Consider the following 16,779-nt stretch of genomic DNA (forward strand, 5'->3'; position numbering starts at 1 on the left):
TCGACATGTTTTGATAAAGCGATACCAAAGTTGGCAAATAACCGCGAGGATTATAAGGCACTTAAGAGTATAGGGTACGCGTTATCATGGAACAGCTATTAGGACTTGGTTCCGCAAGCTGGAAACGGGCTCAGCTCATGCCAGAGCACCATCTCACATAATTCCACGCACTCTGCCTTCAGGATTGATAAGGCCTGCCATAGGAGTGACTGATAGGAATACATGTGTCCATTTTAGGGTTAGATATAGGAATACTATATCTAAAGCAAAGGGTGATTACACCACCTTGCCCCAGGAATCCTGTGAGCAATGTCTCAGTTGAGACCGAAACGCGTCAGGTGGTGCTGGTTTGCTGACAAGCGAAAATAAATCTAAACCGTTCTACTATCTTTGGTGTATGGCTGTAATTTGAATAGAATATCCGGGAGTGCATGGAGACTTAACTCCCCTCACGGGGAAATTGGACTTAATTTAATCGCGGCTTGGTTCTGCCGTGCTCCGTGTGCACCGCCATAGAGCGCCTGGTGGCCCGCCCTGAGGACCAAACGGGAAGGAATATATATGTATATATATCCATATATCCATGACGTTTCAGGACGCCACCTGTCAGATCTGAGGGGCATTGCTTTGCAAAAGGTTGCTGGATCCAGTCTGATGGCTGGAGGTATTCAAAAGGTGAGAAATCTGCGGTTAGATAGAATCTCTTCCAGAAAAGAAGTCACAGAAGGTAACTTGTTTATTTAGGTCTTTTCTTATTTCAGATTAGAACTATTGTATGGTCCTGATGAATGCCACAGAATCTACATGGGCCACCAAAGGAAAGAAACTGGTTGGCTTGCTACAGTGGCTCTATGGATAATCACACCCATTTCCAATGTTATTCTTTTCATGAATTCCATTACAAATTGCCAATAAATCTTCTTTAGATTGGATATGTATAGATCATTTTAACACACTCTTTTAGGCTCAGTCTTTAATCAATTTTAAAAAACCTTCTGGGGGTGAAAACTATTGTCAGGCAGCCAGCTTGCTGTTGAACAGAGAATAAAAGACCCCCACGACGTGCCGCACACTGGGCCCGTTTGGCATTGCATCCCTACCTTACAAGGAACAGGACCCGATGGTGAAGCAGTGCACCTCTGTAGGTGAGGGTCCCTGTATCTTAACAATGGATGTTCCCTAAAATAGGGACGATCCTAACATAGCCTAGAAGGAGCTTGATAAAGCAACTTAGGTAGCAGATGTACATTTCGGTCTCAGAACATCCATATTTTATTTATCTGCGCAAACTTGAGAGGGTGTATGATGGACTGACCAACCTCTCTTTGCCCTCATTATCAAAAGGTGCTCCAGATTGGAAGGAGAAAGGGTGAAAGAGGAGGCTAATGTTTACCCTCCCTGGCCTATCTCTACTCCTCCCCAACATATGAGAGACCTTGGTGTTTGTGCTGCTGCATTTTAGTGTTCTCCTTAGCCAGGTGTCTGCCTTGGGTTGTCTCTTGCTCTCCAAGAAACTCCAGCCCTTACTCTCCATTACCGTTTTCCTTTCAGTTTCATCTGCCAGCTCCTCCTCATGTTGGGAAGTCACTTGGGCGTTCCATTGGCCATGACTCCCTGGGAGCCATACCTTCAAATATGCACTCCAGGTCAGCCATGGCGCACTCTATAATTAATTAGACTCATGGTTGGATAAGGGGTGTCTGTTCTAGGCTGGCTAATTCTTAGCCATGAACTGATGAATCTCTTGATTCATATCTTGTGTTTATTTCCCATGCTGTGCCTGCAATTTTCTGGTGCAAACCGTGATTAGATTTTGATCTGTTCTATCATGATGCTCCCCTTTATTGGTGACTTAAATGCCAAGCTCTCGTAATATGAGGCCATCTTGTTCCGCGTTTTACCGCATCCCACAAAATTAACAAACTTTGGAACCTCGAAGCGGAGTTAAATGACTCTCTGTATAGACAGCTCAAGTGCTAACGTTCTCGAGATAGAGTGGATGATGTAAATTTAATGTTGGGTAGGTGGGTATGAAGGCTGGTGATGGAAGTACATACTTTAGAAGGAAGATGGCCTTTGCTGATCAATGAGACTTCTTATATTTGTAAATTCTAGGGAAGCGAAAAAGAAGATAATGGAATGGAACAAAGCATACAGGCACTTGAGTGAAATAAAAAAAGAAAAGGAATTGAATAGATGAGCTCAACAGCATCCAACATATTTGGTAGATGTGTACGAGATGTCTGAATCCATGCCAGATTTTCAGTATAGTGTCGTCAAATCAATTTACATGCAATGAAAAAATCTGGCATTGAACTACCCCTAGATTAGTTGAAATACGAGGGCCTGGATGTCCGTGGATGGAGGATGGAAATTTTGACTCTGGATTTAATTTGCATACCTCATTAACACCTCATTATTAAGCTTAATGTCACAGACTACCTACACATAATATTCTCCATGAGCTTGGTCTTAGATTTTTAACATGTTTACAATGGAAAAGCAACCTGTAAAGAGTAGGTGGTGATGGTTTAGACTAATAAGCAAGGAGTGTGGAGATATTCTCATATTCAAAAGATGATGTTGTTACCTCTCTGACGGTGTGATTCTCTTGCAGGTGAGGGAAGTACGTGCTCAACTCAAGGACATCATGGTGCAGCAGAGGATGAGTCTGTCGTCATGTGGTACAGACTGGGATATCATCAGGAAATGCATCAGTGCTGCTTATTTTCACCAGGCTGCTAAACTGAAGGTGGGTTATACTGCTGTGAATGAGTCTCCTAATCTTAAAGTACGGGTTAAAATGAGATAATAATGTTCACAGAGCACCAAGAGTCCTGAAATAAATGAAAAGAGAAAGCCAGGGACGGATCTGATAAGCTGAAGTCTGAAAACAAATGATGCCAATAACTACCAGACTGAATGACAGCATATAGTGTGTCCTACAACCTTTGATTTTACTTGCATGCTGCAACAGTCTCCGCAAATGTTGTACATTTTTTTTTTTGCATCACAAGCACTGCTTTACTTTCTGAAATGATGGCACATGGGAAAGCATTGCCTACTAGTGGCCCTACTGGCATGTGTCAAGGATGTTTCAGCACCGGTGAGACAATGCTGATAGATACTTCTAACCTTAGAGTCCTATCCTTTGTAATATTCCCTAAGCGTCAGACTATATCCTTGAACTTTCGAGCAGTAGCTCTGCACGCCAGTAGGTGAATTTAAGCACCACCAATCTGCTCTGGAAATGACATACGGGCCCCATATAAGCACCACTCCTATGCGCTGCCATCCATTCCTTTCTTGAAGACTGTTTTCTACCTAAATTGTACAGAGTGTGTAAGGAAAGGGTCACCACACAAGACAACAGGATTTAAACTCTGTCAGATAAGGTTGCCTGGGGTTGAGTCACAACTCCAAGGCTTGCAGTAACTGCTCTTCAATGAACCTAAAGTTCATATGAGACCACGAGGCAAAGCTGTATGTCACCAAACATCGCAAGACTCCACATTGTGTCTGTTTAAAGTCAAAGGGGCGGTCTCAGTCCTGTTCCTTGTCTAAAAGCTACAGGAGTCGATCCCGAAGTCGCTCATCATCGTGCTCCAAATCTTCAGCTAAATCAGAAAAAAAATAACCATGAAAAATCCAAGTGGGACTCAGCCCATTCACCTCACTCTTGTACACCTGAGAAGGTGTCGGTGTGTCTCCATGCCTCTCAGTCTTGATCCCTAAGTCGGTCATTATTGACTAGTCCTGGCACAACTTGATTTTCCGGGGCCATCCACAGCACAGATGCAGATGCATGAGTTCCACAAGGCTATGTTCCGACTCTTTGGATCCCTTCCAGCTCCCTCTGGCACACCTGCGAGCCTGAAGGAGCCAGAAGGCTTCAGTCTAGATTACCACTGGCACGTTCGCCCTTCGTGCCAGATCCTCACAACTCGTCACTAGGCCTTTTCCTAAGCCAGTAACCGCTCCATGACCCGCACTGGTTCCCGGAACATCAACACTGACTCCAAGACGCTGACTCCATTGATGCCAGAGGGCGAGGTTCCTGTTGTGCTCTCCAACTCCGTCTGTGCTGCTACAACCTCTACCCATGCCATTCTGAGTTTCTGCCAAACCAGCGTTCCACCTCGGCCCGTTTAGTGCCCCTCATCCTCAAGGCATGTCCCTTACGTAACATGCCTTGTCCGTGTCAGATAACCGCTCCCTCGGAAAAACTGGTATGATGACTTCCTGGATGACGGGCCTAGACACTTTTCTGATTCTGGCCTCACCTCACCTCTGGTCCTGCTGCTGGGGAAAGGGCCTCTTTTGCCATTGTTTTTTTTTTTTTTTTTTTTAAAACCTTTATTGTGCAAGCAGAAGCATACAAATACGGGCCTACAACCAATCAGGCCGGCCACGACGCATTATAAGCGCACAAAGTCAGCATTGGAATACCCCAGCAGTTTCTCAGCAGTATATAAACAAGCAATCAACATTTATAGGCCGAATATAACCGCTAGGAGCGATTAAAGAAGGTTAATTTTATAATATAATAGGAAGTATAGCAGGAGCAGTAGCAACTTTTGACATCTGAATTCCTATGGCGGGCAGTTGGTAAAGCATCAATACAAAGGAGCAGTGAGAAGCGCGAGTAATAGCAGCAATTGGCAAAAGTCAACGTATAGTCGCCCCATTTCAAATCAATTCCCACCGCTGCCCACCATCCACCTGTCACCACCTGAATGTGTGCTGGTACAATTCAAAGGAGTCAGAACAGCAACGCAAAGATAGCCATCCACCATACTAACCCAAATAAAGGGAAAAAGAGGGGAAGGGCAGTAAAAGGAATATTAAAAACAGGAAAGAAAGAACGCAGCGCCGCAATACGCGTCCCATGGCGAATAAAGCACACAGAACTAGAGACCCATGATCGGGGTCGAGTAAGACATGATACATGTGCTATCGTTATCATGGACGTGAGGAAGTCATACCCCACACAGCCGGCTAACACTCCATGGAGGACACTCGCAGACACAGTGTCCAGAGAAAGGGATACAAAAGAGCCATAGAACTGAGAAAGAACGAACAATATAAAGACCCCATCCCTCCCACACCACCCTGCACCCTGCAGAAGGCTACGGCCTACCCCCCCAGCAGCGTGCCTGTCGGCCTAAGTAGAACCCGAAATATAGAAGAAGCAGAAAGGGAGAAAAGAACACAACAGACAAAAAGAGAAAGGAAGGGGGAAAGAAAACCAGTGGGAGAGGAGATCTGCAATCGAACATTCAGCTCCTACCCTCCGCCTTAACACTGCTGAAACCCACATCGAAACGAGATCGACACAACCTCAAATATCAGGAACATGAAGAGGAATCGGTCATATTGTTACAGCTGCAAGCAGTCCTCATCTCCATACAGTAATTAGCAGTCCGCCAAGGCAATTCTGTCTCACCCCTGTCCTCTCCTGGTCATAACTTTAGTACACAATAAGGTAAAATACAGCAAGCAGTTCGGCATGGAGTGTACACAGGATCGAAACAAGGCAGGCCAAGGGTGCAAAACAGAGGATCCCAGTCTCGAGCAGCAAAGCAAACAATGGCGGCAGCAGACCAAACTGTCAGAGAGCAACATCAGGAGCAGCAAACAGTCTGAGTGCGGTCCCGCTGCCCAAGGGGGCGAGGCATCCCCCACGGGGCAGCCGTGGGATCCCACCAAAGCAGTTCGAGTCAAACAGCCGCCGAGCTCCCCAGCCAGACTGACCTGGACGGGCCCCGACGTGGGGCCCTCACCCATGTCCGCCACAATCAAAACTTCCTGGAGGGTCGGGGTCGCAGACATACGGTCTCCCAGATGAGCGGCGGCATCACTCTCTGCAACAGCCGAGAAAGGCAAAGCAGCACATTCCTTCAGTCGGGCCGCATTCATGGGGGACGGCCCAACAGGCATGGCGGCAGAACCGCTATCTTGCACAGCTGCGTCAAAGACCATGGCCGCACGCCAAGAACATAGGGCGGCGAAGACATCGCCAATCGTGGGCTCACTCCCACAAGCTTCATCCATCGTGCATTTCGACAGACCAGACTCGCCGCCCCAAACAAGTCCAAGACCCAGGGCGCCGGCCACCATTTTGTCAGTGCAGCAGGGACGCTCCGTTCCCCAACCCTCGGACTGGGCCGTCGAATAAGGCCCACCGGAGGTCCGTCGAGCCCCGGTAATGGCAATCTTGGTGCAGAAAGATGGGCCGCCAAAAAACAAGGGGTCGCCGGCGCCGTCGTCTCACGGGCGCCGCCCGCCGAATCCGGGCGAAGGGCTTCAAGATGGCCGGACAGGACAACAAAGGGGGGACAAGCCTCCTGTACGGTCTACCCCCGTCCGAGGCTGACCGCGCCCCGCAACCGAGCCCCGGGGCCTCCAGACCGGGCCCGGTCAGTCGCCACCGGCACAACCGCACAATGGCCTCTTCAGCCGACCCCTCTCCTTCACCGGGGGCCGGCGTCTATGTCCCGCTCCGGCCGAGCGTCACAGGCGAGTACCCGGCCCGCACGCTGCGAAGGCTCCGGAGCAAACAAGAGCACAACTCCAGATCCGCGGCACCCCGGAGCCCCCAGGCCAGACGGTAAGTGCGAGCAGCGTTTCACCTTCCCATATTCCGCCAAATGTGTCTCCTCGGGGCAGGATGAAGTACAGGATATGCGTTTCAGGCAGGAGGTTGACGGAGCCGAGCTACAACGCGGCCATCACGGTCGCGAGCTTGGCTCCTCCCGCCTCTTTTGCCATTGTTATGCAGAGGGCAGACACAGTTCTTGACCTCCAACTCCCCACCTTGGAGGTCAAATCTAATGTTCTAATGGAAGTCATCCAGCCAGGCCCGACCAATATTGAGCTCCTGCTGCCTTTCAATTAGGCACTGACCAACACCCTCTTAGGGGCCTAGGCCAAACCTTGTTATGTTATTTTAATTTATTACGCGCCTGAATCACCTCCGAAAGGGGTATCTTGGCGCGAGACCAGGACGACCGATAAAAGAAGCTATCTTTAAACTAGATGAGTCTTGAGAGCTTTCCTAAATTGGAAATGATTTTTACAGGTGCATAATTGCTGTGTCAGTTTACTCCAATGATGTGGGGCACGAAAGGAGAATGATCTGCATCTTGATCTTGCCTTTCTGAACTTGGGGACCTTGAGCAATGCCTTGTTGCATGATATCTGATAGTCATCTAGCCGCAGATTCCTTAACTTAGAATATTTCCCCAGTTGTCAGAATGGATCCGGAAATTCTTTTTTCCCCAGCAATACCTCTGCACACCGGGTGGCGGTGTCGCCCTGCTCCGTCCTGACGTCGTCACGGAAGTGACGTCAATGGAGCCACATAAGCCCCTCCCAGCGTGCGGACGTCAGTTTTCTTCTTTTCCGCATCCTAGCGCGGATTCAGGTAAGTAATACCTCAGACCACTTTTTGTTACTTAAAGGCCTTTTCTACGCCTTTCCCGTCCAGGAACAGTGTTCAATGCCCCTTGCAGGCTTCACACCGTGCGGGTCCTGCTTGCAACAGAGACCAGCGACAGACCCTCCCGACATCTGTTTGTGATGCTTGGGAGAGCACCATGACTCCGTGGAGTGCACTGCTTTCCGCCAGCTGCAACCAAAATCCCTGCGGGAACGCAGCATGAAGCTGCTGTCTGCCCTGATGTCCTAAACGGACCCCTTGCGACGCAGGTCTCCTTCTCCAACGGAGTCGTCCACGCAGCGCCAATCCTCACGGGAGGACATTCTTGTTCAGGGCAGGACCCAGGACCGTCGCCGTCATTCGCCTACCTCAGATAAGCATTTGCTCCCCCCCCTCCTTATCCCCCCCCCCCCCCTCCCTGGCGCACCTCCGGGCCCCACAGGGGAGGTAGGGACTCGGGTTGAGACACCGCCGGCAGGTTTACCCTCGGCTCCAACCGAGTGCCCTGACTCTGTCACCAAAGTCACTCAACATGTGGACATGGCCCGGAGAAGAATCCCACAACGTCTAGCCCTTCCATAGCGCTGTCGCACAGCCTTCCGAGGCTCCTTGTGGCATCACCTGAGGTGGCTGCGGCGCGGTGCACATCACCGCTTCAGCATACTCTCTCCTGCGGGTTTCCACCTCAGGAGTCGACGCCGGTCCTACTCCGAGCAGTCGGATCCTTTTCGGAGGTCGCCAACGCCGGCTCCACTCGAAGAGTCGAGGCCTTTTCGGGGTCCTCGACTCGATGAGTTGAGGCCTTTTTGGAGGTCGCTGGTGCCGGCTTGACTCGAGGAGTCGAGGCCCTTTCGGAAGTCACCAACGCTGGCTCGAAGGGTCGAGGCCTCTTAGGAGGTTGCCGGCTCGACTCGAGGAGGCTAGGCCTTTTCAGAGCTCGCCGACGCCGGCTCGACTCGAGGGGTTGAGGCCTTTTCGGAGGTTGCCGACGCCGGCTCCACTCAAGGGGTCGAGACCTTTTTGGAGGTCTCCGGCTCGACTCTGGCAGTCGAGGCCTTTTCGGAGGTCGCCGACGCTTGCTCCACTCTGCCATTCGGGGCCTTTTCAGAGGCCCTAGACGCCGGTACCGTCTCCAGCTTTATTGGTGGAGGATGTGGTCCTGGTGGGTTCAGCGCCTCCGAGTTATTTCTCTGCTCTCAAGGGCTAGTGGGACGTTCGTCAGGGCTGTTTGCAGGGCTGGAAACATTTTAAGGATGGAGTCGCCTGCAGTCTCTAGTCCTTCTGAGCCTTTGCTGGATATTCTCCACCAGGGCACGGGGAACATGGAACCATTGTGATCTTTTTCAGAGTCATTGTTTGACATCCTTCTCGGACCATGGGCCAGACCCTCCTTGGGGGATCCCATGGATTGTGCTGTGGCACACCGCCATCGGCCGACTCCCACCTGTTTGACCCTCCATCCTTGAGCTAGTGAAATTGTGCTTCAGGCAGCTCTCTCTGAGACTCCTGTTTCGTTACATCCTCTCACTCCGGAGTCTCGGTGGTTGGAGTCATATGGCCACGATGTGTTTGCATCCGCCAGCTCGGGACTCCGGTCCCTCAACACGTTGTGTGTATTTGCTCGGACTTAATTTGCCCTGTGGGACACTGTTGAACAGCTCCTCCCCTCCTTGCCGGAGAACTCTTGTGCCGATGTGGCCCTCTAATCCGTGATGGCCACGATATGGCGCACTTTTCAATTCGGTCTGCCATGGACACCACGGACTCTGTGGGTCGTTCAATACCCAGGTCGGTTGCCTTACCCCACCACGTGTGGTTGCTTGCTGGCGTTTTTCCCAGAGCATGTTCAGGAGCAGCTTAGAGATATGCCATTTGATGGGGTCATTCTTTTTGACGCCCATGCTGATTCGGCGGTCAGGCGCCTCCTATATATGTATCTTCCTCAGTTTTAATCTCTGTGGAGGATTTTTGGTTTTGTGATGGTGCCATCCCTTTCTTTTCTCTTACCCATTGTGGGCTGCAGATGTTCTGGGTTGTGTGGCTGCTCAGCCGTGTGGTTTACTTATTCTGGTACAGCTGGTTAAGCTGTGTTTATCTTTCTTTTGAGCCTCTGCCTGCGAGCTTGTCTCAAGAGGGACCCTGCTTTTGTAGGGTTGTGCCTTACCCTATGTTGGGTATTTGTTGGCAATCGTACTGCTACTCTTCCTGGCCCAGTAACTTTTGACACAAGTTGACTCTTCCTACTGTTGTAGAATGTCTCCTCTGGTGAGATCCGAAGGGTTGGTTTCTCTCCAAGTTTCCCATTGGTTGTCTACAGTTTGTCCCTAATATAAACAATACAACACTGCAGCACTCCACATATCACAATATTTTGAGACTCTTAATTCAAGAATCAATGATCCAATAATATCAAAGCAGTCCCAAGGCTCTTCCAAAACTTCTTCTTTTATTTTCCAATCCCATGCCAACGCGTTTCGCCGAGGTTATACAGAACCCATCGGCTTCATCAGGGCTCAGCTTGGCTTCACTCTATTGCCTCCTGCTTCTCTATCACTTTTTTATATCCACTGCACTCCTTTATCCTTCGTATCAGATACTATGCACAATCAAGATTGTTTACTTGATATATTACAGGTTGATGCCGAATTATCATTCAAGCGCGTTTCGCCGAGGTTATACAGAACCCATCGGCTTCATCAGGGCTGGAAATAATACAAAGAACGCTTTTTTACAATCCCTATTTCCATTGATATGAAAACTTATATACAGAGCCTTACAAGACCCCAAAATAACAAACATGTGCTCGATAGAAACCTCTCCATCGTGGTATATAACACGCTCATTGTACACATTTTAACACTTGCACCGTGTTTCTCCTACGTGTTACAGTTGTAAAGAATCAAACAGAAAAAATTTGTTTTTCATCAAACAATTGTGCCATATATCAAACGGTGTCGAAATCATTTCATGCGTTTGAAAGTGAGGAAAATGGTTGATTCCAGCTGAGACCACTTATGATTAACCCACTATACACATATGCATGCTGACCAGGTATTATAAGTCATATTTACCTCAGCTTGGCTTCACTCTATTGCCTATTTGGGATAGAGAAAGTTTGCAACCTCAGTCTCTACCCTTTTGGAGTTAGGGCTACACTTTGATCATTGCTCTATGATTACATGAAGGTTTATTAGGAAACCTACCTCCTGCTTCTCTATCACTTTTTTATATCCACTGCACTCCTTTATCCTTCGTATCAGATACTATGCACAATCAAGATTTTTTACCTAAAAATAAATGAATTTGAGACCCGATTTACTATCTTGTTTGAAGTAAATCATTACGTTATTCTAAAATACTGAAGTTAAATCACCACTGCTTACCTGATATATTACAGGTTGATGCCGAATTATCATTCATGTATTCGGTTTTAGCACTTCCCCTTCGTGTGGTGGTTAAGTGACCTAAAATCAATAAAGGATTCTTACTTAAAGTGCACCGCCCATCTTGCATTACTCACTCTCCTCCCAATTTTAAAACCGGATTCGTACCTTATAAAGAGCCGGTTTCGTCCATTTCATGTTCTCCCCATTGTATCCGTTGGTTAAGCCTGCAAAATTATATATTTGTTTCATTACTGCTCTAACTCCTCCAGTGTCAGTTTAAAAGATTATAGCCTCTATCTGCACCCAGCTTACCTCGCTCGGTAAATCCGGTCACTTCCCGAGTACAGGAAACGCCATGCTTGCTCCCACTTCCTGGTTTAAACAAACTCTAACAAACATTGATGATGGACTTGTATATTCATGCTTGCAGCCGTGTCCGTGTAATGCGGCTGCCATTTTATAATGGTTAATCTCACTTGTCACTTTAGTATAGTTGTAACACGCTTATTTAAACAGCTTACTTAACAATAAGATTAGGTTATTTTCTTTAGGTTTTTGAAGTTTAGCAATATGGCAGTGCATATCGATTTTAATTACGTGCATCTCCCATCGTATTCCGCCTACAGTCTATCAGAAATTTCGTTTTTCTGTGTATAAAAAAACGCAGGTTTGCATATTGGTTGCCAATAATATTAACAGGTTATATTTAGTATTTTAAAAGTAAATTCATTATGTGCCCTTTCCTTATTTGATCCTCAGTCGCACATAGGTAATTTACTTTTATTATCTGGAACTTAAACTCCACAGGCACCCATTAGTCGCCTAAGAAGAATTGAAGCTCCTGATCAAAATTTAATCCTTCCTCTACCGCCTTAAGGCGCATGATCCATCGTGCTTCCTGCCTCCTCAATTTTAATTCCCTGTTCCCGCCTCGTGGGTCAACAGGTACATGATCAATGCCATAGAATTTAAAGCTTTTATTGTGATCCTGTTTCTCACAGTTATGTATATGTTCTGCTATCGGATACCTCACATCATTATTCTTTACTGCTCTTAGATGTTCACTCATTCTTTCCTTGAGCATGCGGATCGTGCTGCCCACATACACTCTCAAGCATTTGCATTCAATAATATAAATGACAAATTTACTACTGCATGTGATATTCATTCTGATGTCATATTGCTTCCCATCCTTGGTTTTAAAACATTTAGTTTTATCCTTAGCACATCTGCACATGCCACAATGGCCACATTTATAAAATCCCTTAGAATGTTGGTCAAGCCATGTGACATTCCGTTGAGGTAATGGATAACTGGGGCTTAGAAGAGAGCCCAATGTCTGACCCCTTCTGTAGGATATTTGTGGCCTGCCCCCTATATGTTTCAGTACATTATCCAATCTCAAAATACCCCAGTGCTTTCTCATACTTGGAAACCGATTGAGGTCAACGCAACTACTCTGGCGAAACACGGCCACAGCTCTCCAGAACTTGTAGATACAACAAGTCCTGTTACTTTCAGACCGGCACCGGCAACCCGATTGGTGCCACCCGTTCAAGTCTTAGACCACCCGATTAGGACCGGGTTGGAATTATCACCGGTTCCCCGACCACGTCCTCGATCATTTACAACAGCCCTGAAGAGTCACAGCCATATGTTGTGACGAAACACGTGTCGGCTGGACTTGTGTTTGACAGTGATTCCCAGGTTGGGAACACTGTGGGTGAATAAAAACTTTGAAAATTATACGCTTTGTCTGGTCTATCCCTACTACTGCTACTTTCAGACAAACCAGTCTGTTTACGCTTATTGTGTGCTCTGGACTCTTGCCCAATTCACAGAAAAGGAGGTCCACGTCCTTCTTTTTCTTTACAGAGGTTAAGGTTTTCCTCTGGCCAAGAAGCACCAACCAAAATATCCTTTCGAGAACTCATTGATTATTACCCTACCGTAACAAGTTGAGCGCCACATTTCTGAACACTCTAAAAACCGACTCGCAGAACTCTCAAAAGCTAAAAGTGTTTCCTAAAAATTCATCCTGAGTTTGTAACAGATTAAAAACTGACTCTGCTGCATGTCGCTACCCAGCAGACTGAAAGGTGGCTTTGGATCCATAGGATACCTCTTTCCATACACCCATCCTGAGGCCTACAAGCACGAACTAGGGTTCGTGATGGGAAAGGAGCATTTTCACTTTTCTGTGATGATGGTGTTCACTACACATCTTAGGAGGTTAGGGATCCTAGTCTTTCCCTTTGACAACTGGCAGTTGGAGGCGGGCTTTCCGTTGGCAGTCTTTTCGCTTAATTGCGCCAGGTATGCCCACACGTGGTTCCTGGGCTCACTGTGCCACTGGAATCAAGCTATCCTGGCTGAAAGGTTGAAACACCGAAACCCGTCCTCGGATGCTTGTTTCCGGTCCAGGAATGACCTGGCTTGGCAGTTCGGGCTGGACTGTTCCCATGAGGCACAGGGCAAAGACTGATTTGCATATGGCCAGGCCTAAACTGGGGTGGCATGGTGAGCAAAAGAATGATGGATTTAACCCAGATCTCTTGACTGGGGGTGAATGTTTTGATATGTTCTGCATTCGGTCCATCAATTGTGTGTTTTTACAAGCAAATCTAGGCCTTTCGATATATAAGCTCCCCTACAGTGATACTTGCGCTCTAGATTAGTCTTCTGAGTACAGAAACCGTAAACATGCAAGAGAAGCAGTACACTGCACTTTAGGATAATGTTTTAGTTGTCTTGTCAGTCCAGCCTGTTCTCTATTGTTTAGATATTGAAGGTGTCAATTTCTAACATGTGAATACTACTACTACAGTGGTTTTTTACTTGAGTATGTTTAATTGTATGCACTTGAACTAACTGTGAGAAGCTGGCTTGGTATATGATGTACACTTATGTAAGTGGGCACTTTGCACCAATCCAGACAATGGTTATGGTGAATTTAGTGGCTTTAGACAACCTTAGAAAGCTCTCTAAGTGGTAGCTGTGGAGAGCAGCCCTCAGGATTAGTCCAGGAGTGTAAAACAGCTTGTTTTACCAGAACACAATCTTATAGGTATAGATTAAGTGAAAAAGAACCACACAGTGTATTTATAAAAATATGTATTTATTATAAGACACTAACGCATACAGATATCTCCTAGCCGGAGATAAACACAAAGCACACAATACTTTTCAATAGAAACAGGTAAGTAGCATGAAATACACAGTGGTCACCAGGGGAGGCCAAACCATATGCTTAAATAGTGGTATGCGGACCACGACTTGAGTCAAGACTACCCTGAAGATGTAGAAGTGCCGGGGACCCAAGGAACCACCTGAGGTAAGTAACCACGAACACCACGGAGTCCGTGTGCAGAATGGGAACATGACTGCGGGCTCAATGCAAGTCAATGGGTAAGTTACGGTTGCAATTTTAACGAAGAAGGACCCTTACCAGTAGACCCTGAAGAAATCCCATGGAAGACAGAAGGTTGGAGAGCCACCCCACCCGTTGATACCCTCGGAATCGGGATACCTACACCAGGGAAGCCGGTTGCATAGGTGTGAAGTGGCGTCGGAAATGGTCGTCAAACTCAATGCAGGATTTTAGGAAGATGGCGCTGCTGGAGAAGGTGAAATTCTCCTGTGGAACCCAAAGGTGGATTCAGGATGAGAAGTACCTGCAAGCAGAGGGGACAGAGTCTATGCCACTTGGAAGTGACCAGGAGGCCTGGAAGACAAATGCCCACCAAAGTAGAGTGTTGCAGGAGACTTGACCGTGACCTTGGAACTGCAGCTGTGCAGACCAGGCGACGCTGTGGAAGACCAGGAGCTGTGCACGAGCTGTCCCATGTCTGATGTCAAGAGTTGAGAGGTCGGTGTCCGTCAGAAGCACAAACAAGCCTTTGCCACTTCAACCAACGTGGAAAGTTTAGAAGGTACACTGTCTGGACCAGCAAGGTCCAGGTGACTCACCACAAACAGGGGTTTCGGTTTCTGTGGCTCCGACGAGGGAAACTGGCCTCAAACTTGGTGAGACAGGGCAGGCCTCGAGGGATCTGAAGAACCACCACCTGTATTGCTGAGTCTTTGGGTCCACGGGAGCCCAGGATCAGCAGACCAGTCAGCCTGATTTTGGTGCCTGCAGATGCAGGGAGGTGACTCCTTCACTTCAAGGGAGATTCCTTTAGTTGTCTTTGATGCCCCCAGGCCTTGGAAGGTTCCTCTATGGAGCACAGGCACTGACTTTGCAGCCGACAAACAGGGCGACGAGATCAGGAGCAGCAAGAGTCTTCCCAGTTGCAGCCTTGATGCCCAGAGCAAAGTCCAGAGGGCCCAGACGGTCGAAGAAGAAATGTTGTCTTGAAAGGAATCTTGTCCCACGGCAAATCTAGTGACCCATCCTCAGGTAGGCCCTGAAGTACCATAAGGAAGGGTTGGAATGATTCAGGGTTCTCTCCCAGGTGAGGGGTCGGACAGTGGGGAAGATACTCCCATGTTCCTTGTCCAGTTTTGCGCCAGAGCGGGAGCCAATGGCTCTTTGAGCTGATTTGGACTGGACTATGCAAGGAGGGCACCAAATGCACCCTTCAAGCAGACTGAGTGGCACTGGCAAGTGCTTCCACCTGACCCCAATACACTAACCCTGTTTGGGAGGTGGTCCCACCTTCCTGTGACAGGATACCTATGGTCTACCTTCCCCTGCTCAAGCTTGGCTCAGCAGCAGGAGGGCAGAATCATGTCTCTGGTCGCAGCAGCCATGTTGTGCTGTCCAGGTCTAGAAGACTGGTACCGGGAGAACTGAGGGACTCCCGGAGGAGCTTTACATTGCATGGAATCATGGAATCCTTCCTCCCACACCATTTATGGTAGAGGGTATCATTCCAACATGTTTGATATCAAACATGATTGCGTTTGTTACAGCCAGTTTAGAGATGGTCAGCGCATAATGACGCAAGGCCACTCTATGTATTGCAACAGCTGATGCACTTACAGCCTGGGAGAATGGATTTTGAATGCTGTAGGGGTGTCCTGCTCATGCACCCTCCCATTTATAACCGAGCACCCTGCCTTCAAGATTGAGAGTTGCACAAAAACAATGGGGAAACACTGTGTCCCTCAGAACCTGGGTATTTAGCACCAAACGTACAATGGTTCTGTTGGGTACAATAATGATTTCTTCTCAAGAGCATTAGCAATTCAATCTGATAGAGACTACTAGCCGCAGATTCCTTATCGTAGAATTATCTCCAGGCGTGAGATTGGATCTGGAAAACTTTTTGCCACAGCATCCCTGCGCGCCGGGGGAACGGCACCACGTCACTCCGCGCTGACGTCATCCGCGTATGTGACATCAGCGAGGATACATAAGCCCCCCTGCCCAAGCGCACCTACGTCAGTTTTTTCTCTTTTCACGTGCAACGCGGATCCGGATTATGTCCTGGCCTGTTTTTAGGCCTTCCATTCCTTTTCACTCTTCAGTGTAGTGGAACAGTGTGCGAATGCCTTCCGGCTTCAAGACGTGTACCTCTTGTGCACGTCCCATGTCCACGACGGACCCTCACCCGATCTGCATGTGGTGCCTGGGTGAGCACCACGACTTGACGGATTGCGACTCCTGTCAGCACCTTAAGCCTAAATCACGGCGGGAGCGCCGTTTGAAATTGCTGTTGGCCTGCTTGTCCAGGTCGGTTTCATCCCAGTGACTGTCTCCCACCTCGGAAGTAAGGAGCCGCTGGTTTCGTCTGCGACATCGCCCTTGGCCATGGTCCCAGGGGCGTGGTTCGCCGGCTGGTAGGTCCTTCAGCTTGTCTCCGAGGACCTGTCCTCCTCCTGCGGTGGGCGCCGGCTCCCCTCGGGACATGCGCCTCCGCCTGTCGCCTTCTTACCTGCTGTTTCCTGGCGTTGGGGTGGCTAGGGCCCAAATGACAGCCTACGCTGTGGCTCTGCAGGCTTCTT

General features: G+C 48.3%; 1 protein-coding gene across 2 annotated transcripts in view; it reads left to right on the forward strand.

Moving 5' to 3' along the window:
* The window catches only part of DHX38 (DEAH-box helicase 38), a 1,070,683-nt gene that overhangs the window by 891,894 nt on the left and 162,010 nt on the right, over nucleotides 1-16,779 (forward strand). For both annotated transcript variants that reach the window (XM_086945550.1, XM_086945552.1), the window contains exon 23: nucleotides 2,618-2,752. In XM_086945550.1, the coding sequence (XP_086801676.1) occupies nucleotides 2,618-2,752 (135 nt within the window). The remainder of the gene's footprint in view (nucleotides 1-2,617; nucleotides 2,753-16,779) is intronic.

This window comes from Lissotriton vulgaris, chromosome 12 (genome assembly GCF_964263255.1).
Source record: "Lissotriton vulgaris chromosome 12, aLisVul1.2, whole genome shotgun sequence".
NCBI lineage: Eukaryota > Metazoa > Chordata > Amphibia > Caudata > Salamandridae > Lissotriton > Lissotriton vulgaris.